Raw genomic sequence first — 20576 nt, forward strand, 5'->3', positions numbered from 1 at the left:
TTGATTTCTGCTCAGGTCATGGTATCAGAGTCGCAGGATCAAGCCCTGTGTTGGGCTCTGTGCTGGCCGTGGAGCTTAACATTCTCTCTCTTCCTCTCCCTCTGCCCCTCCCAACCCTCTTAAAAAATACATAAAAAATAAAAATTGTGTTTTGTTTATACTTTAATAATTATAGATGTTTGAAGCATTCTATATCCTCTTAAATGGAGATACTACTTCCTAAGCATATGGCTTGCCTCTCCCATAGCCATGAGAAAGGATTAGAGAATGGTTAGTAAGTGCCTCGCAAATTGAAGCCCTTCCAATTTAAGGATTGCTATTCTTCTACCTTGATTATGACCATTAGAGGCCTGAAACTAAATGCTAATCATGTTTATTTTACTTACATGTTTCAAATTGGACAACTCTTCACACTAGGGACCCTAAGTTAACACTATTATCTACAGACACCTATAAGCAAAGCAAAAGATCTTTCTTAAACAAGTATATACTGTAGTATAAATTAAGCCATAATTCGTAGATTATAATAATCACTTCCTAATATGGAAACACCTTGGCGAAGTACACAGAAACCACCTCCACAGTCTAAAGGTCCAGGGGGAAAAAAAGTCCTAAGCATATTTGCTGTATACTAACATTTAAAAACTGAAATTGCTTTCACTAAGTTCAACTAACTAGCAACAGTCATTCAAGATATTAAATGGTGCAACAGAACTAAAAGACCTCACTAGAAAGAAAAATTCCTAAAAGAGAAAAAATTATCTCTACATTAAAGCCTAAAGTTCATGGTGTCAAGACACAGAACTGTCTTTGAAAGAAAGCCTTTTTAATTTTCTGGAAGAATGTTAAAGTATGTGGGAGAGGAAGGTGTTTAGAAAAACCACTGATTGGCCAGACTTTACTTAATACAAATTTACGTCATTACTGAAAACTTGTTACAAGGGCATTTAAAACAATATTGGGGGAAAAAGTATTTTAAAACCTCACGGAAAGGAACTAGAGTAGTAGCAACTTATATGGATTTAAAGAAAAAAAAAATCACACATTACCAGGAACATTCAAGTTCTAAAGTGGGAGCTTATAAACACAGCAGTGGTAGAGAAGAACTACAAATGTGAGTTTACCCTCCAAATCTAATCCCAGTTGGCATCTGCCGTAGCTGCTTTTACAAGAGAAAAAACGCTAGCACTAATCAAAAAAGCTAGCACAAGCAAACATCACCCTCCTAACCCTATCTAGCCAATTTTCTACCCTTGGCAATGTGTTAAAAGAACTGCTACATTTAAAATAATGCAAAAAACTTTATAAAGACTTTTAAAAACTATACATATTTTTGTTATAATTTATCATTTTGAAGTAAGAGGAAAACAGTTCTTAGAGTAACAAGCAGTTTTTTCACCTACCCCCATCAACGAAAAGAAAAAAAAACAAGAATTAACAGTGTTTTAGGTCAAACCATAAAATTGGCTACAGCAAGCCAAGTGGTCATTTGAAGGGAAGTAAACAGTAAAACTGTCTACTCCAAATATGAGATAATCAAAAAATCACGTATGGCTTCACAATTCATTTCAAAGAATTTTCCAGGTATGTAAGTGTCAACATTTAAATATATTCTGCATTTTCTAAACAGTCAAGGACAGATAGTTAAAAGCAGCCACATGACGAGCGCATTAAAGGAGAACCAAGCAGTAATGACTTTTTTTAACTTTTCCACAGCGAAGGAACAAGTCACAATGAATAATGGGTTTGTCTGGAGAAATAACTTGTTCTAACAGCACTTCATGAGCAAAGGATTTTGGAAGAATTCACATTGTGTGTGTGTGTGTGTGTGTGTGTGTGTGTGTATTTTTTAAGTGCAGACCTTACAGCTGAAGTCCAAATGAGAAATCAAAACAGGACTCCTGTCAGTGAATTTCCTTTCAGGACAGGCTCACTCTTGCTTCAAACAGTAAAGCAAAGTAACTTTCATGAGAATAAAGGTCAGTCAGGCTAACGTGTCCAGCTACCATTTTAAAAAGGAACTTATTATTGTGTCTATTTCCCTGTTTTATTTCCTGAAAAGTTTTAGGTCACTCCACTGAGTCAAAGCTTGTGTAATACACTGAGCTTTGTACCTCCAGGTAAAGGAAAGAAAAATGAGGATATTACAAGTGGCTTCCAGGTTTGGAAAAAGTTGGGAGGAGTTAGCTATGGTAATTGTGTGTAAGTCAGTGAACAGAGTAGTAAGTATGCCGGATAAGAAAAGGTGGTCCCCCGAGATAACCAGCATATATTAAAAAGAGTCCAAATTCAAGCACCATCAATCACCTTTTTAGCATTTTTAAAGAGATGTATGTTATTTGTAGGTTTGATATTAATCCATTTTTCATTCCAATAATCTACACTTCATACTCAACCTTCTAAATTCAAACGGCCAGGGTTAACAGTTCCAGGAAATGATACCACTATCAGCCAATCCTTTTCCAGATCCCCATTAAAAAAAGAAACATGGGGGGGGGGGTGACAGTCACAACTTATCTAAAAAGCATGAAAATAGAATGATTAGATTCCACCAAAAGCAATTAAAAATCCTAACTTCCAAGCGTTCCCTAAACCAAACGGAATACCTTTACTTTCACTCCCACAAAGAAAGTAATCTGGGATTAGAGTCGGATATTGACTATGATGTATCTGACATAAAATGAGACGAAGGAACCTAACAGAAGCTACAGAGGCCAAGAAATGTAACCCAAATGGGAGAGGAAAGCTGGAAGAGAAACCCAAGAAAGGAAGACAGAAGAGGCTAGTGGAGCAAAGGAAGTGGGAATCACTTCAAGGGAGGCAGCCTTCAGGACTGCGGAGAAATAGGGATCTAGGTCCACGGAACCGGGCGTTTACGGAACCCGAAGGCTAATGGGGAAACAATGGAGCGGTGAGACCGGGAGCAAGCGGAGAGACGCTCAGGAGAGGGCGACTAGGCACCACGGGACGGGTGGGATGAAAGAGCGGAAAGCTGCAGTAGACCGAGGCAACAGGGAGGTGAGAAGCCAGGTGGAGAGGCAAGTTGGTCGGGTGTGATGGGGTTTCGTGAAGCACCGGGCAAGAAAGCGAGGGTCCCCTAGGTACCCGGGGGGAGGGGGGAGTGGCTTATCAGGGATTTTTTAGACAGGGAACGGAAGCCGTGAAGGCAGGTGTGATGGAAGGAAAAAGAACACACCTCGGAGCAGCACAGGACCCGCCGTGCCAGACTAGACGCAGGGAAGGAAGAGGCAGCTGAAGGGGTAAGAAAAGAGAAGGGGAGAAGAACGCGGGTCGCGGGGACAGGGGCCGCGGTCGGCTTCACTCACAGTCAAGGTGCTTTTTCTTGGGCCCCATGATCTCGTGGGTCGTGGCCTTGCATACTGTCTTGGATACGGCGGAGCCGGTGACACTGTGCTGGGCGGCGGTGATTCGGTCCGTCAGGCTCTGGCCGGACATCTCTGCGGCTCCTCCGCCACCCCTCCCGCTCGCCAGCCGGCGGGGACTGGGACCCCCAAGCGCCGGAGGACCCCCACCCCCCACCGCACCCCCTACCCCCACCGGCTCCTTCTCCGCCTGCCGGCCTGGGGCGGGGCTCAGGGCCGCGCGCTGCCACCCAGCCCGGAAAGAACCGGCTCGTGTCACCCGCGGGGTCAGGCACGGCGTCGGGCACTCCCCTGCCCCCGCCTCAGCTCAGCCCACCCCTTCCCTGGTCAGCTGGAGCCGGGCAGGGAAAGAGGGACAGGCAGCTGCAGGAAAATGGCGGCGCCAGGCTCCTCCTCGGAGCTTTCCGGGCTGTCCCGGGTCACGTGACTCGGGCGCCGCCCCTCCGTCTCCTTCTCCCGCCCCTTTTCCCTTCCCTTTCCTCTTCGACGCCCGCCCTCCCTCGCTCCGCGAGGGAAGAGCGGGGCGGCGCCCGCGCGTTACGTGATGGAACCCGCCCGGCGGGCGCAACAGGAGGCCCGCCCCGAGGCAGTGCGCGGCCGCCGCGTCACGTGACACTCCCTGCCAACAGGTCGCCCGAGGCGGAACTCGGGGGTCACAGAGGGGAGGTGGGGCGGGGGAGGGGCGGCGAGTCCGGGGCGCCGGGGACGGGCCGGGGAGTGGCGTCCGCTTCTCCTCTCTCCCACCCCAAGTGTGTCCTGGTGCCTGTGGTTGAAACCAACGGCTTGACAAAGAGGAGGTGCGGCCGCCTTCGCAGCTCGGCGTGGGGAAGGGGCTGTCAGGGCTCCGGCTCCCCAGACTTTAGTGGCTGAGTCAAGATTGTGTTGAGGGATTCCCCCCTCCCCCCCAAAGCCGTCCTCCTGGTTTTAAGGAAAAGGAAAACGCCTTCAGTGGGCCCATTTTCTGAGCCTGGCCAGCAGGCCTCTCCCTACTGTGAAACTGTTGTTGAAGCTCTCCCGGCTTACTTACCCCAAAAGGGTTGGGGTTTTGTTTTGTTTTTTTCCCCATTTTCTTGAAAGACTTGAAAATGTCACCTGTTTTTGTTTATCTCTCCTCTGAAAACTCAGACACGTTGCTGCTGGACTAAATTTAGATACTAACCGGCCTGTATCCTTTTCCCTAGGGTGTCAAACAGGACAGGAAACACATAACTTCACTGGAATTCGAAAAGGGAAGTAGTAGGATGATGTCAACAGAGATTAGTTTGACCCTACAAGGCTGATTGCGGAGGTGATAAAAGGTCCAGACCATAGAAGGAAGTGAGAAGGCTGGTAAATGGAGAAGTCCCTTTCAAAGAATTGAGACATCACTACCTGTCATCTCCCCGGGGTTAGTTTTTCTTCCCTTTGGCCTTTTTTCTCTTGGGTAAACCAGATTTTCAGGGAAAGGAGACACTGACACTGACCTGTAGACATTTTAGAGGAATTACTGTAACCTGTGAATCTGTTCTATGAGATCCATATCTTTAACAGAGCCTTTAAAAATGTAATAGGGCCTCACATTTAACTCAGGTTTAGGGATAAATTTTAAAATCTCTATGAATGTTAGACTACCGTGATAGTCCCACGTAATCTTGCTCCTTTCAAATGAAATGCTAACATACTCCAAAAGTCTGTGTACACCATCTGCCAGCCAAATCCAAAATTCGTGCTTCAATCTGGTGACTCTCAGAAGATGTAAAGCTAATAGTTCACATTTTATGTATCATATCACAGATTTTGTGGTCTCCTCCCATTGCCTCCCCCGCCCCTTTTTTTTCACTATGGCTGGTGAAATTCTGCAGCACCATGCTTTGCCAAGAACATACAGTCTTAAACCAGCAGGCTTTATCTTTGTCAAGCCAGTCCCAAGTTTCACAAAACAGTAATGATTTCCTTCGGTGCATCTGCAGTCCATCTGCAGTTTGGTGCCCAGTTTGCTGCCCCCCATCCATAGTGCAGTACGGTTACCCAATACTCAAAGACAGGTTGTGCGCCATCCTTGCCACCCTTTCTATAGGTTCCACTGAGTGAATTACCAGTTGACCTGACCGTCTGCACCAATAAACCTCCTGCTGAAGTAAGTCAACATTAGCAAGGCATTTAGCTGACAACAGCTAAATATTTCAACCTTAGGAAAAATGTAGAAGTTATTCCTAAGTACACAGCAGGAAACTTGTATTTTTTGCACTACTATGAATTACATTATAGGATAATATTACCACTGTACTTTTTTCAAGAATCATTTTATAAGTTTCTAAATAAGTAATCAGTGATCATTATAGAAGTTTATGTACAATGGTGAACTGAAAGATGTGAAGAAAAGTAGAAGATGATGGGGAAGTATTCTAAGGATAGGAATTACTGACCAGCCTGCCCTGTCCTATATACTTAAGTTTTCTGTGTGTTCTACTTTCCTTGGTCTGTTCAAGAAATATCTTTACTTGTCCCACAGATGCTTCAAGCTCACTATAGCCAAAAATGACTTCTCTTGTCCTTGCCCATTCCGTATGCTTAATCCATGCAGATCTTCTTTGTTCCTTATTCCAGGGATGGCCTTAACCACCTGCCCAGAAGTCCAAGACAGAAAACCATGACTCATTCTTAGCCCTCCTTCTCTCTCATTCTCTTACCTAGCCTAAACTGGTTATATCCCTCAAACCCATTTTCTTTCTAATACCACATCTGTTGCCTTAGTTCTAGCCTTTATGATTTATGATCCCTTCCCCGTGTAGACTGTTCTAGTAACTTCTTAGCTGATTTCCCTGCCTCTCGTACCTCGACTCTACAATCCAGATCTTTCTGAAACCTAAAATGTATTTATCTTTTCTTTGCATTAAAACTCTTCAGTAGCACCCCAATCAATACTCTAGAGAGTAAAATTTAGGACTCTCAGCTTCGCATATAAAGCCTTTCATGATCTAGCCCCTACCTAAGTATAGTTTGTTGAGCCTTCTCTCTCTCCAGCCTCTACATGCATTCCCACCAGTGTCACACTACTGGGTATGCCATGCTGTTTCACACCCTCATAAGTAGTCAGTGGTTTATTTCTGTTACTCATGTAGTATCATATGCATCCTCCTACTAATTTTGTAATTGTTTTATTGTGCTAGTGTGAAGCACAGAGATAGCTTCTTGTTAATATTGTGGCTGCTCTGGGGCGCCTGGGTGGCTCAGTCTTTAAGCGTCTGCCTTTGGCTCAGGGCATGATCCCAGGGTCTTGGGAACAAGCCCTGCATCGGGCTCCATGCTCTGCTGGGAGGCTGCTTCTTCCTCTCCCATTCCCCCTGCTTGTGTTCCCTCTCTCGCTGGCTGTCTCTCTGTCAAATAAATAAACAAAATCTTAAAAAAAAAAAAAAAATATTGTGGCTGCTACATAGTAGACACACAGTAGAATGGTAGTTGACAGAATTGATAAATGAAAACACTTTGAAGTTACCCATTTGGCAGCACTACTCCAAACGTCTCATTGGATAAAACCTGCCTACCTTTTCACACTTATAGCATGTCCGTTCCATAATTATCCATCTAGAGGATCGTCCTTATTTCAGTATTTTATTAATTCATTCACAAAAATATATGTATTGAACATCCACTGTTCTAGGTGCTGAATACTGTTAAAACAATGAACTCATCAGTCCTTTGGGAACTAATAAGCTCTTTACTTTGACCACCAACCTAAAGGCTTATGTGCTTTAATTACAAATGAATAGAAACAAAAACAGAAGGAACAATTTGAATAGCACTTGATATTTCCTTGGCTCTCAAATTACAAAGTATGCTGTAGAGAGGTTGGTGTGTGGGGGGGAAACCATTCTTCAGTGCCTTTTATGTGTTTGGAACACTTATAAATTTTTCATTTAATTCTCATTATAACTCTAAAAAGTATTGTACAATTTAATATAAGGGAAAAAAACACAAGTTTTAGGAGTTATGTGCTTATATAATTTTTCTCTGTTGTTTAAAAAAAAAGTCTTAGAAGTCCCAAAATCCCACAGATACTACAGTGGCAGAAACAAGATTTAAAAGCTTGCCTTTCCATTACTTTATCTAGACCCTTTCACCAAGACTTGAAGCAACTACCAGTACAGATGACGTTTATTCAACAAATTCTTCTTGCCTGAATACTCTATGCTAGGTATTGCTAGATGCTAAGATATAATAATGTGTGAGACAAACATGGTCTCTATTCTTAGAGCTTGAAATGTTTTAAATGGCAACAGAGGAGAAAATAAGTGGGGTGAAGAAAACTTAATGCACCTGAACAATCTTGAGGCTGTCTAAACTTAAAAGTAAGATAGTAAGAGAGAAAAAGAATTTGAAGACAGAATTAACCAGAACTTTTACTCCTTACTACTTCATTTAAGCTCATTTCTAAAGCCTAAGAATCTACCAGTTTACCGTATTCCCACTCTTCTTGGACATTAGGGTTATCTAAATTACAATATTTTGATATTCTGTTAGCTAAGCCGATATGAACATAGCATCCCCTTCCTCACCTTTCTGTTTATATCTTCTGATATTGCCAAATGAATTAAAGATCATAACCTTTAAAAGGTCAGGATTTTCTTTGAATGTATCTTAGTTCTCTTACTAGAACCTCCAAGCAAATACTCTACTTCCAACTGTGGGACCCTTATTCAGGCTCTCAGCATACATACTTGAGATAATAACAGGAACATGTAACTTTGTTGGTGACATACCCTGTGCTAAGCACATTACATGCGTTATCTCAGTTAAACCCTAAAACAACCTCATGACCTTAAGTGGCAGAGACAACTATGTGTTCACCAAAGTCTGTTTCCTTTACTCCTCACCACACACCTTGTATTTCACAGCCTCCTTTGTAATTAGTCAGTGTCATGTGACTGATTTCTGTACAGGAGAAAGTGACTAGAAATGATGAAAGCCATTTAAGGTTTGGCCCACAAAACCTCTAGAACATCCTACACATGCTCCATATTCTCTTTCTTTCCGTATTTACCAGCTGAATGAAAACTTCAAAGAATTTAGAGGAGGTCAAAACCACAAAACGCAAGAAGCCTGGGGCCCCAAATTAATTCTTGCAGAAATATCCTCCAAGCATGGTGAGGAACACCTGTGTTGGATTTTACTTGTTTTATTAAATTATGCCTCTGAAATTATGATGCTGTATTTTATATTAATTAGCTACCTTGCCTAATACACTTCTCTTAATTTTGTTGAGATTGAGGCTTAGGAAAAGTTAAGTAACTTGCTTAATTTTGCTCAGCTGTTAGGTGGGGGAACTAGGATTACATCTCAGGTCTGTGTGACTTTAGAGTTTGAGCTCTCGCTGCTTAAGTTTCTCATGATACTATTTTATGTACTTTTAAAAATTTCATAAAAATTTCATATGGCCTTTAATATCCACTGCTTCACCTAGCATGCTGAAAAAGGAAATAATCAGAGTGACCTCCAGGTTCTCTCATATAAGATGCTCTCTTACTTTCTTTAGCTTATTCCTGCCACTTTTTGCTTTCTTTCAGGTATATTAATCTTACAATTTCAATATGACTTACAATGTATTTGGACCTTATATACCTGTTGAAAAATGATGTGTTGATTAGTTTTTAAATACAATCCTTCCCTTAAAAAGGGAGATTAACCAAACCTTGACCTTGAATCATCATCAAAAACCATTAATTATGAAGCAGAATAAAAATACAATACCTGAGCTGTTAAGATATCTGGGGTCCATTCTCCTTTGTAATCTAAAGAGGCTGAATCAAGTACAAACATATGAGCACATGCAACACTGAACAGAGATTTAATGTTAATGTTAAAATTAGGATATTGAGTTTTTGTTGATATGTATCAATAACATGAAGGAGATTTAGTAATTCATTTGAGGCAATGGGGGAAGTACTGAATTTGGAGTTAGACACACGTTCAAAACTCTGGACGAGTTATTCAGTTTCCTCATATGTAAAACAGGGATAATAGTTCCTATTTTAAAGATTTCTTATCAAGATTAAAATAATGTACATAAAAAACTAATACAATGTTTGACACACAATAAATGTTGGCTCCTTCCACGATTTAGCTATTGTGGACAATGCTGCTATGAACATTGGGGTGCATATGGCCCTTCTCTTCACTACATCTGTATCTTTGAGGTAAATACCCAGAAAGACAATTATCCTATGGTTTCACTCATTTATGGAACATAAGAAATAGCAGGAAGATCAGTAGGAGAAGGAAGAAAAGAATGAAGGGGGGTGGTAAACAGAAGGGGGAATGAACCACGAGAGACTATGGACTCTGGGAAACAAACTGAGGGCTTCAGAGGTGAGGGGGGTGGGGGATTGGGATAGGCCAGTGATGGGCATTAAGAAGGGCACATATTGCATGGAGCACTGGGTGTTATATGCAAATAATGAATCATGGAACACTACATCAAAAACTAAGGATGTAGTGTATGGTGACTAACATAACATAATAAAAAATTATTATTAAAAGGCAAAAAAAAAAAAAAGATAAGTAGGCTCCACACCCAGCAGGGAGCCCAATGCAGCGCTTGAACTCACAACCCTGAGATCAAGACCTGAGCTGAGATCGAGTTGGACTGGACACTTAACCGACTGAGCCACCCATACACCAGGACTGCAAATAGTTTTATATGACTGAAACATAGTATGTGTGAGGTTTTAATTTATTCATTCGATCAGCAAGTAATTATCGAGCACCTATATATGCCAGATAATATACTAGGTCCTGAAACACATCAGTGAACAAAACAGAAAAGTCTTCTGTCTTCTGGCATAGTACATACATTCAAGAGGGCATATAATAAACAGATAAATATGAAACAAATACAGGGAGTGAAGAGTGCTATGAAGAAAATTTAAGCAGGGTAAAAGAATCAAGAATGACAGTGGACTTTAAATTGGATGACAAGGGAAAGCTTTCCTAAGGAGGTGACATGTGACTTGAGTGGATTGTGGGAGTCAGCAATGCAACTACTGGGGAGAATATCATTTCGCAGAAAAGGGATAGTAAGTACAATGGCTCTCTGGCAGGAATAAGATTAACTTGTTTGCAGAACAGCAAGGCCAGTGTAGCCAGAGAAAGAGTGAAGAAGAGAAAGAGAATTAGGAGATGAGCTCAGAGATATGGCTAGATCATGAGGGGTATGTTGAGGACTCTAGATAATATCTAGACATAGATGTCCCATGAGAATGGACAGCTAGTCCTAGATCTTTGGAAAAAGCTGATGACTGCATGAAGTAGGCTGTTTCCCACCAACACCACTGGAACAAGAATCCACTGATTGCCATGTTCTTCTACGTATGCATATTCTCTTGGCTTTTCATATTTATCCTCTTGGCTATTTTCTTCCCCCTCTTCTGGATTAAGGTCCTAGATTATTGATGGACACCCTTGTCATTTACTAAATACATAGTATTCTCAAGACCTGTATTCTCGAAAATTACTGGATATAGGACTGTTCTTCATTCACTGGTAAGGTTGAACAAATCCTACCCAAATTAAAAGAAAAAGGAAATTTGATTATATAAGGAAGATTATGTCACATGTCCAGCTTTTTTTTTTCCCAGTATAGTCAACATGCAGTGTTATATTAGTTTCAAGTGTAACAATATAGTGATAGGACAATTCTATATCCGTGATCCAGTTTTTAAAATCTAGGAATGTAGGTTTGAAATGCCTTGCAAACTCCAGTCATTTTTGTCGTAGTGTCTGTTTGCATTGCAGTTCCCAGATATATGATCTTTAGAGTCTTCAGTGCTGCTGCAGAGCCACTGCTACACTAGATGATTTACAAATGATGATCCAACAAAAAGAACAAGAAGGCCTGATACTTATAGAGGTTAATAGGACTACCATGAAAAACTCAATACGTAACTGTGACTTATTAAATAGCAGTGCGTACCTGAACCGATCATGTTCCCAGAAAAACAATGGTCTATCTTCCAGTTTAGAATAAAGAATAGTCGACTAAACGAAGGGGGACTGAGAAATGAAGCAAAAACGAAAATGATCAATTGTACTATTGATACTCAACACAAACGATTCAAGCTCTTACTGTTTTAACACTAGCTTTAGACTCATATGTTACAAGACCACAAACTGATGTAACTGTAACTCTGTGCAGACTCACATGTTCTGGTAATTCAGGCACCCTATGATTAATACCAGTCCCCTCCCAAATCCAATAAGTATCTTTCCCTAACTACCCCCTTTTGAGACATTATTGAGACTGTGTTACGGGGATGCTTCCCCTTATCAGCAACTTTAACAAATTCAGATTTTTATGATCAATAGGTTTTCAATAGTGCTATGTTTCAGTCTGTCTTTGGGTGAGCTTGTGCCCTGGATTGTGAAATTTACCAGTGCTTCTCAGTTGTTGTTGTTGTATTTTATTGAAGTGTAGTTGGCACATAATGTTACATTAGTTACTATGCACTATGTGCTTCTACAACTCTATTTTTATGCTGTGCTCGACACAAGTGTAGCTACCATCCTACCATCTGTCACCATACCATGCTATTACATTACCATTGACTGTATTCCCTATGCCGTACCTTTCATCCCTGTGACTTATACATTCCGTAACTGGAAATCTTGTACCTCCCATTCCCCTTCACCCATCTTGCCCATCCCCCCACACTCCTCCCCTCTGGCAACCACCAGTTTGTTCTCTGTATTTAGAGAGGGTCTTCTTTTGTTTGTTCATTTGTTTTTTAGATTCCACATATAAGTGAAATCATATGGTATTTGTCTTTCTCTGTCTGACTTATTTCACTTAGCGTAATGCCCTCTAGGTCCATCCCATGTCACAAATGGCACGATATCATTCTTTTTTATGGCTAACTAATATTCTATTTTGTATATATACCGTGTCTTCTTCATTCACCTGTCGATGGACACTTTGGTTGTTTCCATATTTTAGCTATTATAAATGATGCTGCAGTAAACATAGAAGTACATATATCTTTTTGAATTAGTATATTAATTTTTTTGAATTAGTATGTTAATTTTTTACCCAGTATTGAAATTATTGGACTGTGTGGTATTTCTATTTTTAGTTTTTTGAAAATTGAAAACCTCCATACTGTCTTCCACAGTGGCTACACCAGTTTACATTCCCAGTGCAGTGCATGAGGGTTCCCTTTTCCCTACATCCTTACTAACACTTGTTATTCTTGTCCTTTTGATACTAGCCATCCTGACTAGCCATTCACAGCAAATGATATCTTGTGGTTTCGCTTTGCATTTCCCTGATGATTAGTGATGTTGAGCATCTTTTCATGTGTCTGTTAGCCATTTATATGTGTGTCTTCTTTGGGAAAATGTCTTTTCAGGTCTTCTGCCTATTTTTTAATCAGATTATTTGTTTTTTTCGTGTTAAGTTGTATAAATTCTTTATATATTAGATTTTAATCCCTTATCAGATAGATCATTTGCAAATATCTTTTCCCATTCAGGGGAATGAGCACCTAAGGTTGCTCCTTAGTTTTGGGGTTTTTTGGGCAGGTTTTCTCCCCCCCTTCTTGCTTAGGTGGGACAGGTTAGACAGATGGGGCTGGAGTTCTTTTTTTTTTTTTTCCTCCCAGGTAGTTTAGCCTCTGATAAAATTGCAGCAGATTAGACTCTGGTAAAGTGGTTTCTCCTGAGGGTAGACAGTGTTAAGAAGAACAGAATGCTCTGGCATATATTGAAACGGTTCCTTTCCCCTCCTCCTGCTGCTGGAAACAACAAGGGAATTTTCTCTGGTATTCACTAAGATGGCATGGTAGAGCTCCCAGAGGTAGAACTAACAAAAGTGTGGGAACCTCCCCCACACCTTGTCCACACTGAGCCTCCAGCAATTTGTCAATTACAGTTTAGGTTTCCGCACCCTGGAACTGGTTCCTGTGATAGTTTCTGCTTGTGGGTTCTGCCCTTGTAAGTTGTGATTCTCTGTGTTCACCTGTCTGTCTCGCCAGTTTGTGGGGGAAGCAATGATTTGCCCTGCGACCTCACTTCTCAGATCTAAAAAGAGTTGATTTTTCAGTTTGCCCAGCTTTCTACTTGTTGGTACATTGGAGTGGTGCTATGGTACAAGAAACCAGAAGACTGGACATACTGCTTTGGGGTGCTCAGGAAACACCCATATGGAGCTGTCCAGTATACCAAAGGATATTAATACAGCTTTTGATAAACTAGAGGTACAGATACAAACAATATGAGTGTATAAGTAGTTGACAAATCATGGAGTATATGAAATTAACCTGGGAGTAAGCTCCCAGGAGTGAGACAGAATCCTGGGGAATTCCAACATTAAAGAGGCAGCATACAATTTTGAAAGAGCACTGAAGATACAGTCACTCTCTGATAAAATTAAGTTTTCACAGGTACCTTGTTATTGCTCATATAAATTTATCAAAGTTCATTACCTTTTATTCTTTTACACCCACACCTCCCACACCCCAATTAACTAAAGCAATTATATTACATAATCTGCTCATCCTGGGGCAATTGTTAACATGGAGACTTTTCAAGAGTAGAATAAAATATTTCAAACTACCTTTTAAATAAGGTTCTATAGAGTGTTCTGTAAATCTTTTGTTTGAAAATGTCACTTTAAAGCAAAGATATTTTATTCCAATTGGCAGTCCAGAGAAAGCTTTGAGCACCAAATTCTAAACCTCCAAAAGTGGGATTAAAATCTTAGATACTGAAAGATTCCAGGAAACAGTTGCATTTCTGCATGCTACAGTAAAATGAAGGCAGGAGGGACATGTCTGCCAAACTTTATATTATAATTAAATCACTTTATACTGACATAGCTTTATTTTAGAGAAGAATGTTTGTGGGGATTTTTAATCAGATAAAAATAGGGCTGCTGTTTTCTCTATACCAATTAACATAGCTGACATTTAGCCAGATCTGCCCTGGACACAGCAGGGGATGTACAGTTTGTCCTGATTCTGTGGGAAATGAAAAATGCAGTACTTGGCACAAGAAAAAATATGTGAACCCAAAAAATGTTGTCAAATATAGCAAGTCAAATTAAGAAAATTGATTTACTGAAGGGCAGTCTATGCTTTCTAGAGAACAGAGGAGAAAGGAAGACTCTGTACTACTCAAAAACATGATACACCTTGAGTTTAACTATAAATACTATATGCTAATGAATAAGCATATTTGGTTAAAGACATTTTTCTACAACTCAATTAAATATGCAGTTTTTCTTACCATGAGTCGAAGAAAGAAACTGCTAGTGGCTCACACACAGCATATAAGGACATGTTAAAAAATTTTGCACAGTAAGTCTGCTTAGATGACATCTAATAATATTCTTTCATTTATAGATGAGGAAAATTGGTCCCAGGGATGTTAAATTACTTTTGTAAAATCACAGTGATACATTGCCCTCACAGATCCTATGGTTCTTAAAACTTAATGGGAACATCAGCGCTGTTTTAACATTTCAAATAACCAGAGTGCTTGAAGAATAGTTTATTCTATTCATTGAGACTTATGGTTAACTAATGATGTGAAAGAAAAGTGGGTTTTATTTATGATTTCTTAAAAATTGATCTAAGGTATTTTACTTCATAGTTCCACTTTTGTAAATAGTAGGTTGAAACCAGAAAATCGCTGATATTGGATAATTATTTGCTCACAAAAACAGCAACTTTCATATGGCTCAGCCTAAAATATGAAAGTAAACTGAACTGAATATTTGAATAACTTGTAATAACTCAAGTTCGTCACTGCAAAGAGCACTTTATATAGTTGGACATTATGGCTCCAAATATACATGGTTCAGGTGACTGTGTAGAAAATATTCTGGCTCCCTATATACCCTGAAAAATTTGTGACCTGTGCTAGCCAGCTTCCAAGATGGACTTCAGTCATCCTCACCTCCTGGTTTTTGTGCCCTTGTTTAATCTCCTCTCACAATGAATAGAATGACCTGTATAACCAATAGACTATTTAGGAAATGATGGTGTGTGACTTCTCAGACTAAATCGTAAAAAATATTGAAGCTTCCGCTTTACTCTCTCTTGGCTATCTCACACTGGCAGAAGTCAGCCACCACGTTATGAGAACACTCAAATTCCAATGGAGAGGTTCACGTGGAAAAGAACGTAGGCCTTCTGCCACCAGCCTGCATTAACTTGCCAGCCTTGTGAGTGGGCCATTTTGGAAGCAGATCCTCTGTCTGGCACCACAGCCAAGCCTTCAAGAAGCCCTGACCAACGTCTTGATTGCAACCTCAGGAGAGACCCTGAGCCAGAACTACCCAGCTAATCTGTTCCCAAATTCCTGACCCACAGAAACTGCACGAGATGTTGTTTTAAAGCCTCTACATTTTGGGATAATAGATAACTAATACAGGCTTTTAAAAAATATATGTGCCCTATGTATTAGTTTTCCTAGGGCTGCTATAACAAATTACTACAAATCTGGTGGCTTAAAACAATAGGAATTTATTCTGTCACAGTTCTGGAGACCAGGAGTCTGAAGTCAAGGTGTTGGCTGGGCTGTACTCCCTCCAAAGGCTCTAAGGGAGAATCCTCCCTTGCCTCTTTCAGCTTCTGGTGGCTCCAAGTGTTCCTTGGCTTATGACTGCATAACTCCATTCTCTGCCTCCATTTTTACATGTGTCACTATGTGTCACTCCTTTGTGTCACTCCTTTGTGTGTCTCTTACAAGGACACTTATCTGGACTTACAACCTACACAGATAGTCAAGGATGAATCTCATGTCCGGATTTTAATACAATTGCTTTTGCAAAGAGGTTTTTTCCAAATAAGGTCACATTCACAGGTTCCAGGATATGGACTTACCTTTTTGGGGGGGGGGGGTGTCACCACTCGTTCTACTACACACTATATGAGTTTATATATAGTTTATATATATAATTTACTTAAGTCACCTAAAAGAGTCATGAAGGCAAAATGATGATAAGATGATAATAATAGTGATAGTGAAAGACTTGGTTAATTGAGTGCTCTAGTGGACAGGTTTGATTACTCAAAGCTGCATCATATCATCTTTTCTATGAACAGGAATCAGGAGTCCTGGGATCTAGCCTCCACTGGTTGTATGGTCTTGGCAAGAAGCTTCACTTCCATGACCTTTTCTAGGGGGAGGATCCTTTCCCTTAGCCTCTGTCTATGTGCAGAGACATCTACTAGAGTAATGCATCTGGCCTCTCTTTGCCTCCATACTCTCTAGTGACTTCTGGAAAAAGAAATGAATGTGCTTGGCCAGGGCCAGGACTAATGTGAGGTCAGACAGGAACCAGGGGCACAAAATTTAAGAAGGTCCTCACTCTCAGGGCCATGAGGCAGATACATTCCAGGGAGTATATTACGGGCCTCATTCCAGTGCCACTCTTTGAAGCCCTCCCTGCCAGATGATTCAAGATCACATCAGTCCTTCTCTACTTTGATGCTCCATGATAGTTGCTTGTGCCCCACAGTTCAGTTTTTATGATCTATTCTCTAATTGTTCCAAGTGTGCATCATTTATCTCTTCAGTTAGGTTGTAAACACCCTCCTCTCAATGTTGTCTAACCATGTTGAGGCACATTACGTGAGCATCACTACGCATTTATTGACTGACCAAATTAATAGAAACACTTCTTCAAGAAAACCTGAAGATAATTTTGTGTCAGAAATCATTCTTTATTTTAGAAAATAGTCCATTTTCCACATGGACTATTTTCCCCATGGAAATCACGTAGTACTTAAAACACCTAAATCCATCATGCAGTCTTCTTCAAGTTACTCATATTTCAGAAATGTGCTCAATTTTTTGGTATTAATTTGCTTTCCCAGTTTCTTAATTTGTGAGTCTATTTGTGTGGATACTGATCTAATCATGTTATTTTAGACAGGCCAAAATACCAGTTAGGCCGAAAGAGCTTGATTTGGCAACTCTGTGTAAACTCTGCTGGAAAGTCCCACCCCTAACATTGTGGAGGTGGAACCAAGCCATACACAGAGGTCCCCATATCATGTGTCTACATATTTAAAAGTTACATATCAAGCTCTCAAACTTTTGGTGAAAAAATAAGTCCTATCCTTCTACCTTGCAGATGTTTTTTCTTTTCTGAATTTCACTTTCATATTTTCTGTTTCTGTCTTGACTTTAACTTGTACTCATTCTTAATGCTCTAAAAGATTAAAAAACACATGTAATTACATTCAAAGTATTCAAATTGTGAATATATTTTCCATCAAAAAATATAAAGTAAATATAAAAAACTGAATACAATTATGGGTTAAGATGTTCAAAAGTACCAACTTCTAGTTATAAGATAGGTAAGTTCTGGGGATAGCATGCACAGCATGTTGACTGTAGTTAATAGTACTGTATTGTATATTTGGAAGTTGCTAAGAAAGTAGATCTTGAAAGTTCTCATCACCAGAAAAATAAATTTGTAACTATGTGAGGTAATGGATGCTAACTAAATTTATTGTGGTAATCATTTCACAGTATGTACATATATCAAATCATTATGTTGTACACCTTAAACATAGGCAATGTTATATACCAGTTATATCTCAATAAAACTGGAATAAAATTACAGTTGTTTTATATGTTTAAAAATTACTTCTCTAAAGAATTCAAAATTGAATTCTAAATTCAATTCTTAAAATTGAAAAGAAAAAGATAAATTATAATTATTTAATATCAAAATTTTAACTCAAAATTATAGAAAAAATTTAGAATGTATTTGCATCTATTTAAATTATTTTAAAGGATTTTATTTATTTATTTTAGAGAGAGTGAGAGTGCAAACAGAGGGGAAGGGGCAGAGGGAGAGGGAGAGAGAGAGAATCTCAAGCCAGCTCCATACTGAGCATAGAGTTTAGTGCAGGGATCAGTCTCACAACCCTGAGATCATGACCTGAGCCAAAATCAAGAGTCAGATGCTTAACCGACTGAGCCACCCAGGCACCCCATATTTAAATATTTTAATAAATTTAAAACTATTCTTGATTTTTGCATTGACTGTCTGTGGCCAAAGGGAAGAACTGATATCAAGCTTCATGCATATTATGTTATGTCTAGCCTACAAATGCACACATTCAAGAGCAATAGGAATTATTTTATATTGCAGAATGTCCCTCAGCAATCCTGTTTAATTATTGCAAATAATATACTAACTCATGAGTACTTCTGGAAACACAAAACGTGAAGAAAAGCAAGAACATGGATGCTGGATGCAATGAAAAATGATACTGCACTATGTAAAAATCTCTTGTACTCATGCTCTCTAAGAGGAAGGAAATGAAAAAGTTAGTCTTTTCTCCTCTCTAGCTGCGTCTGCTATCCAAATCCACCCAAACTGCTGGTGTTCATCTCCAAGTTTGGTGGCAGTACAATCCACAAGACTTCATAGCATTTAGACACAGTTGCCTTTTCACTCAAGGACATAGGACAAGAGATGTAAAGAAGCATTTCCTTGAGGCCTCAGTGCGGTTAAGCATGAAAGTGGATGTTTAAGGACACAGGTGCCGGTGCTGAGCACCAGATCTCAAGTGCCGGAGGTGCCCGTGTGCTATTTAATAGATTTATTTTTGTGTTTCTTATATGTGGGGCCTTGTAAAACACGGGGCTTAAGGCAGGGTTAGGGTTGTACTACTGTGCCAAAAGTCAATTACTAAATGTCAGAAAGTTCTTTCTAGTCCCATATAGGATTCATGGGTTAAAGAATTAAGTTATTTGTAGTGACACAGCATACAGACTCTGGAGACATAGTGATTGGGTTCACATCCCAACTTTGCTACTTAGTTGTAAGTCACCTTGGGCAAGTTACGTAACCTTTCTATGCCTTGGTTTTCACATCTGTAAAATAGGGATGATAATGATACTACTTTGAAGGATAGTTGCAATGTTTAAAAAATACCCATCTCACTGAGTAAAGTGAGAGAATATACAGTGAATATATTTTCCATCGAAAAATGTAAAGTAGAGGTGCCTGGGAGGCTCAGTTGGTTAAGCATCTGCCTTTGGCTCAGGTCATGATCTCAGGGTCCTAGGATCGAGCCCCATATCAGGCTCCCTGCTCAGCAAGGGAGTATGCATGTCTCTCTCCCTCTGCCCCTCCCCTCCCACCTTGTGCTCTATTTCTCACTCTCTCTCTCTCTCAAATAAATAAATAAAACCTTTTTTAAAAAAGTAAATATAAAAGATATTTGCAATATAAAACAACTCATATTACTCTTAAATGTGTGCATATGTTGGCTAGAGAAAGATATATATATCTTTATATATATATATAAAATTATGTGCATCCTCCAAAGCATTTTTTAGAACCAATTCACTCTTGAAAATAGTGCAATAATTAATAATAATTATAATAATTACAACCAGCTTTTGAGTGCCTTTTATGGCCAAGCAAAACATTTACATTATATCATTTAATCTTCAGAACAATCCTGAGACATCCTTAGTTTTCAGAGGAAGAAACTGAAATTAAGAAAGATTAAGTGATCTGCTCAAGGGCACAGGTAGTAAGTGACAGGGCTGAACTTCAAATGGTTGTTTTCTGAGTGCTAAACCTAAGCTCTTTTCATTTTGTTCTTAGTGGACCAACCATGTCTCTTAATCCCAAATTCTTAATTCTAAGATAATAGAGTACAATGGTAAAGATGAAAATTACAAATAACTTGCCACCACCAAACTTTGAGCTCTTTGAGGACACAGGTTGTTTTATTCAGCTCTTAGCACAATGCCTGGAACATTTTAAACACTCAATAAATGTGTGTCAAACCAATAATGATTAATCTGGGGCCAAAAACAGGCTAAGGAAGTTAATATAATATCTTATTAATTAACTGTGAAATAGATTCATTGAGACAACTACAGTACTCCCTCTACTTCATGTTAACAAAATTTTGTATGATTAACTAATACTTTTTAAAGTTTAGTCATCTCAGTACTCTTAGATCTTGTTTTGACATTTTTAACCATGGCATCTAGAACTTGACTTTGACTCTTCCATGAATCTTTTTGAAATGAAGACTCAGTTTATTCAAATTTATCTGGCTTCCACTATTATTCCCATGGTCCTTGCCAGAAAACAAATTGCAGAATGTTTGAAGATGTTTTCCTTGTTTAGATTTTAACTGCATGGGGCTTTTTTTTTTTTTCCTCAGAAAAATCTCG

At 39.6% G+C, this 20576-nt stretch overlaps 1 protein-coding gene and 1 long non-coding RNA gene across 18 annotated transcripts in view; one reads left to right on the forward strand and one right to left on the reverse strand.

The window, feature by feature from the left end:
• The window catches only part of PICALM (phosphatidylinositol binding clathrin assembly protein), a 98189-nt gene extending 94696 nt beyond the window's left edge, over positions 1–3493 (reverse strand). For 5 of the 12 annotated variants that reach the window (XM_008704419.2, XM_008704417.2, XM_040630938.1 and 2 more), the window contains exon 1: positions 3327–3492. In XM_008704419.2, coding sequence (XP_008702641.1) covers positions 3327–3456 — 130 coding nt within the window. In that variant the 5' untranslated portion in view covers positions 3457–3492. Of the gene's footprint in view, positions 1–3326 lie in introns of all 12 variants that reach the window. The other 7 variants (XM_040630939.1, XM_040630941.1, XM_008704413.2 and 4 more) reach the window with 2 other exon arrangements.
• LOC103675351 overlaps positions 78–20576 on the forward strand; it is a 117096-nt gene continuing 96597 nt past the window's right edge. For 2 of the 6 annotated variants that reach the window (XR_005835002.1, XR_005835005.1), the window contains exons 1-2: positions 80–3260; positions 4565–4770. This is a non-coding gene — a long non-coding RNA (uncharacterized LOC103675351). Of the gene's footprint in view, positions 3261–4564; positions 4771–8406; positions 8507–20576 lie in introns of all 6 variants that reach the window. The other 4 variants (XR_005835003.1, XR_571820.2, XR_571821.2 and 1 more) reach the window with 4 other exon arrangements.

Source organism: Ursus maritimus, unplaced genomic scaffold (genome assembly GCF_017311325.1).
Source record: "Ursus maritimus isolate PB19 unplaced genomic scaffold, ASM1731132v1 scaffold_16, whole genome shotgun sequence".
Taxonomy (NCBI): Eukaryota; Metazoa; Chordata; class Mammalia; order Carnivora; family Ursidae; genus Ursus; species Ursus maritimus.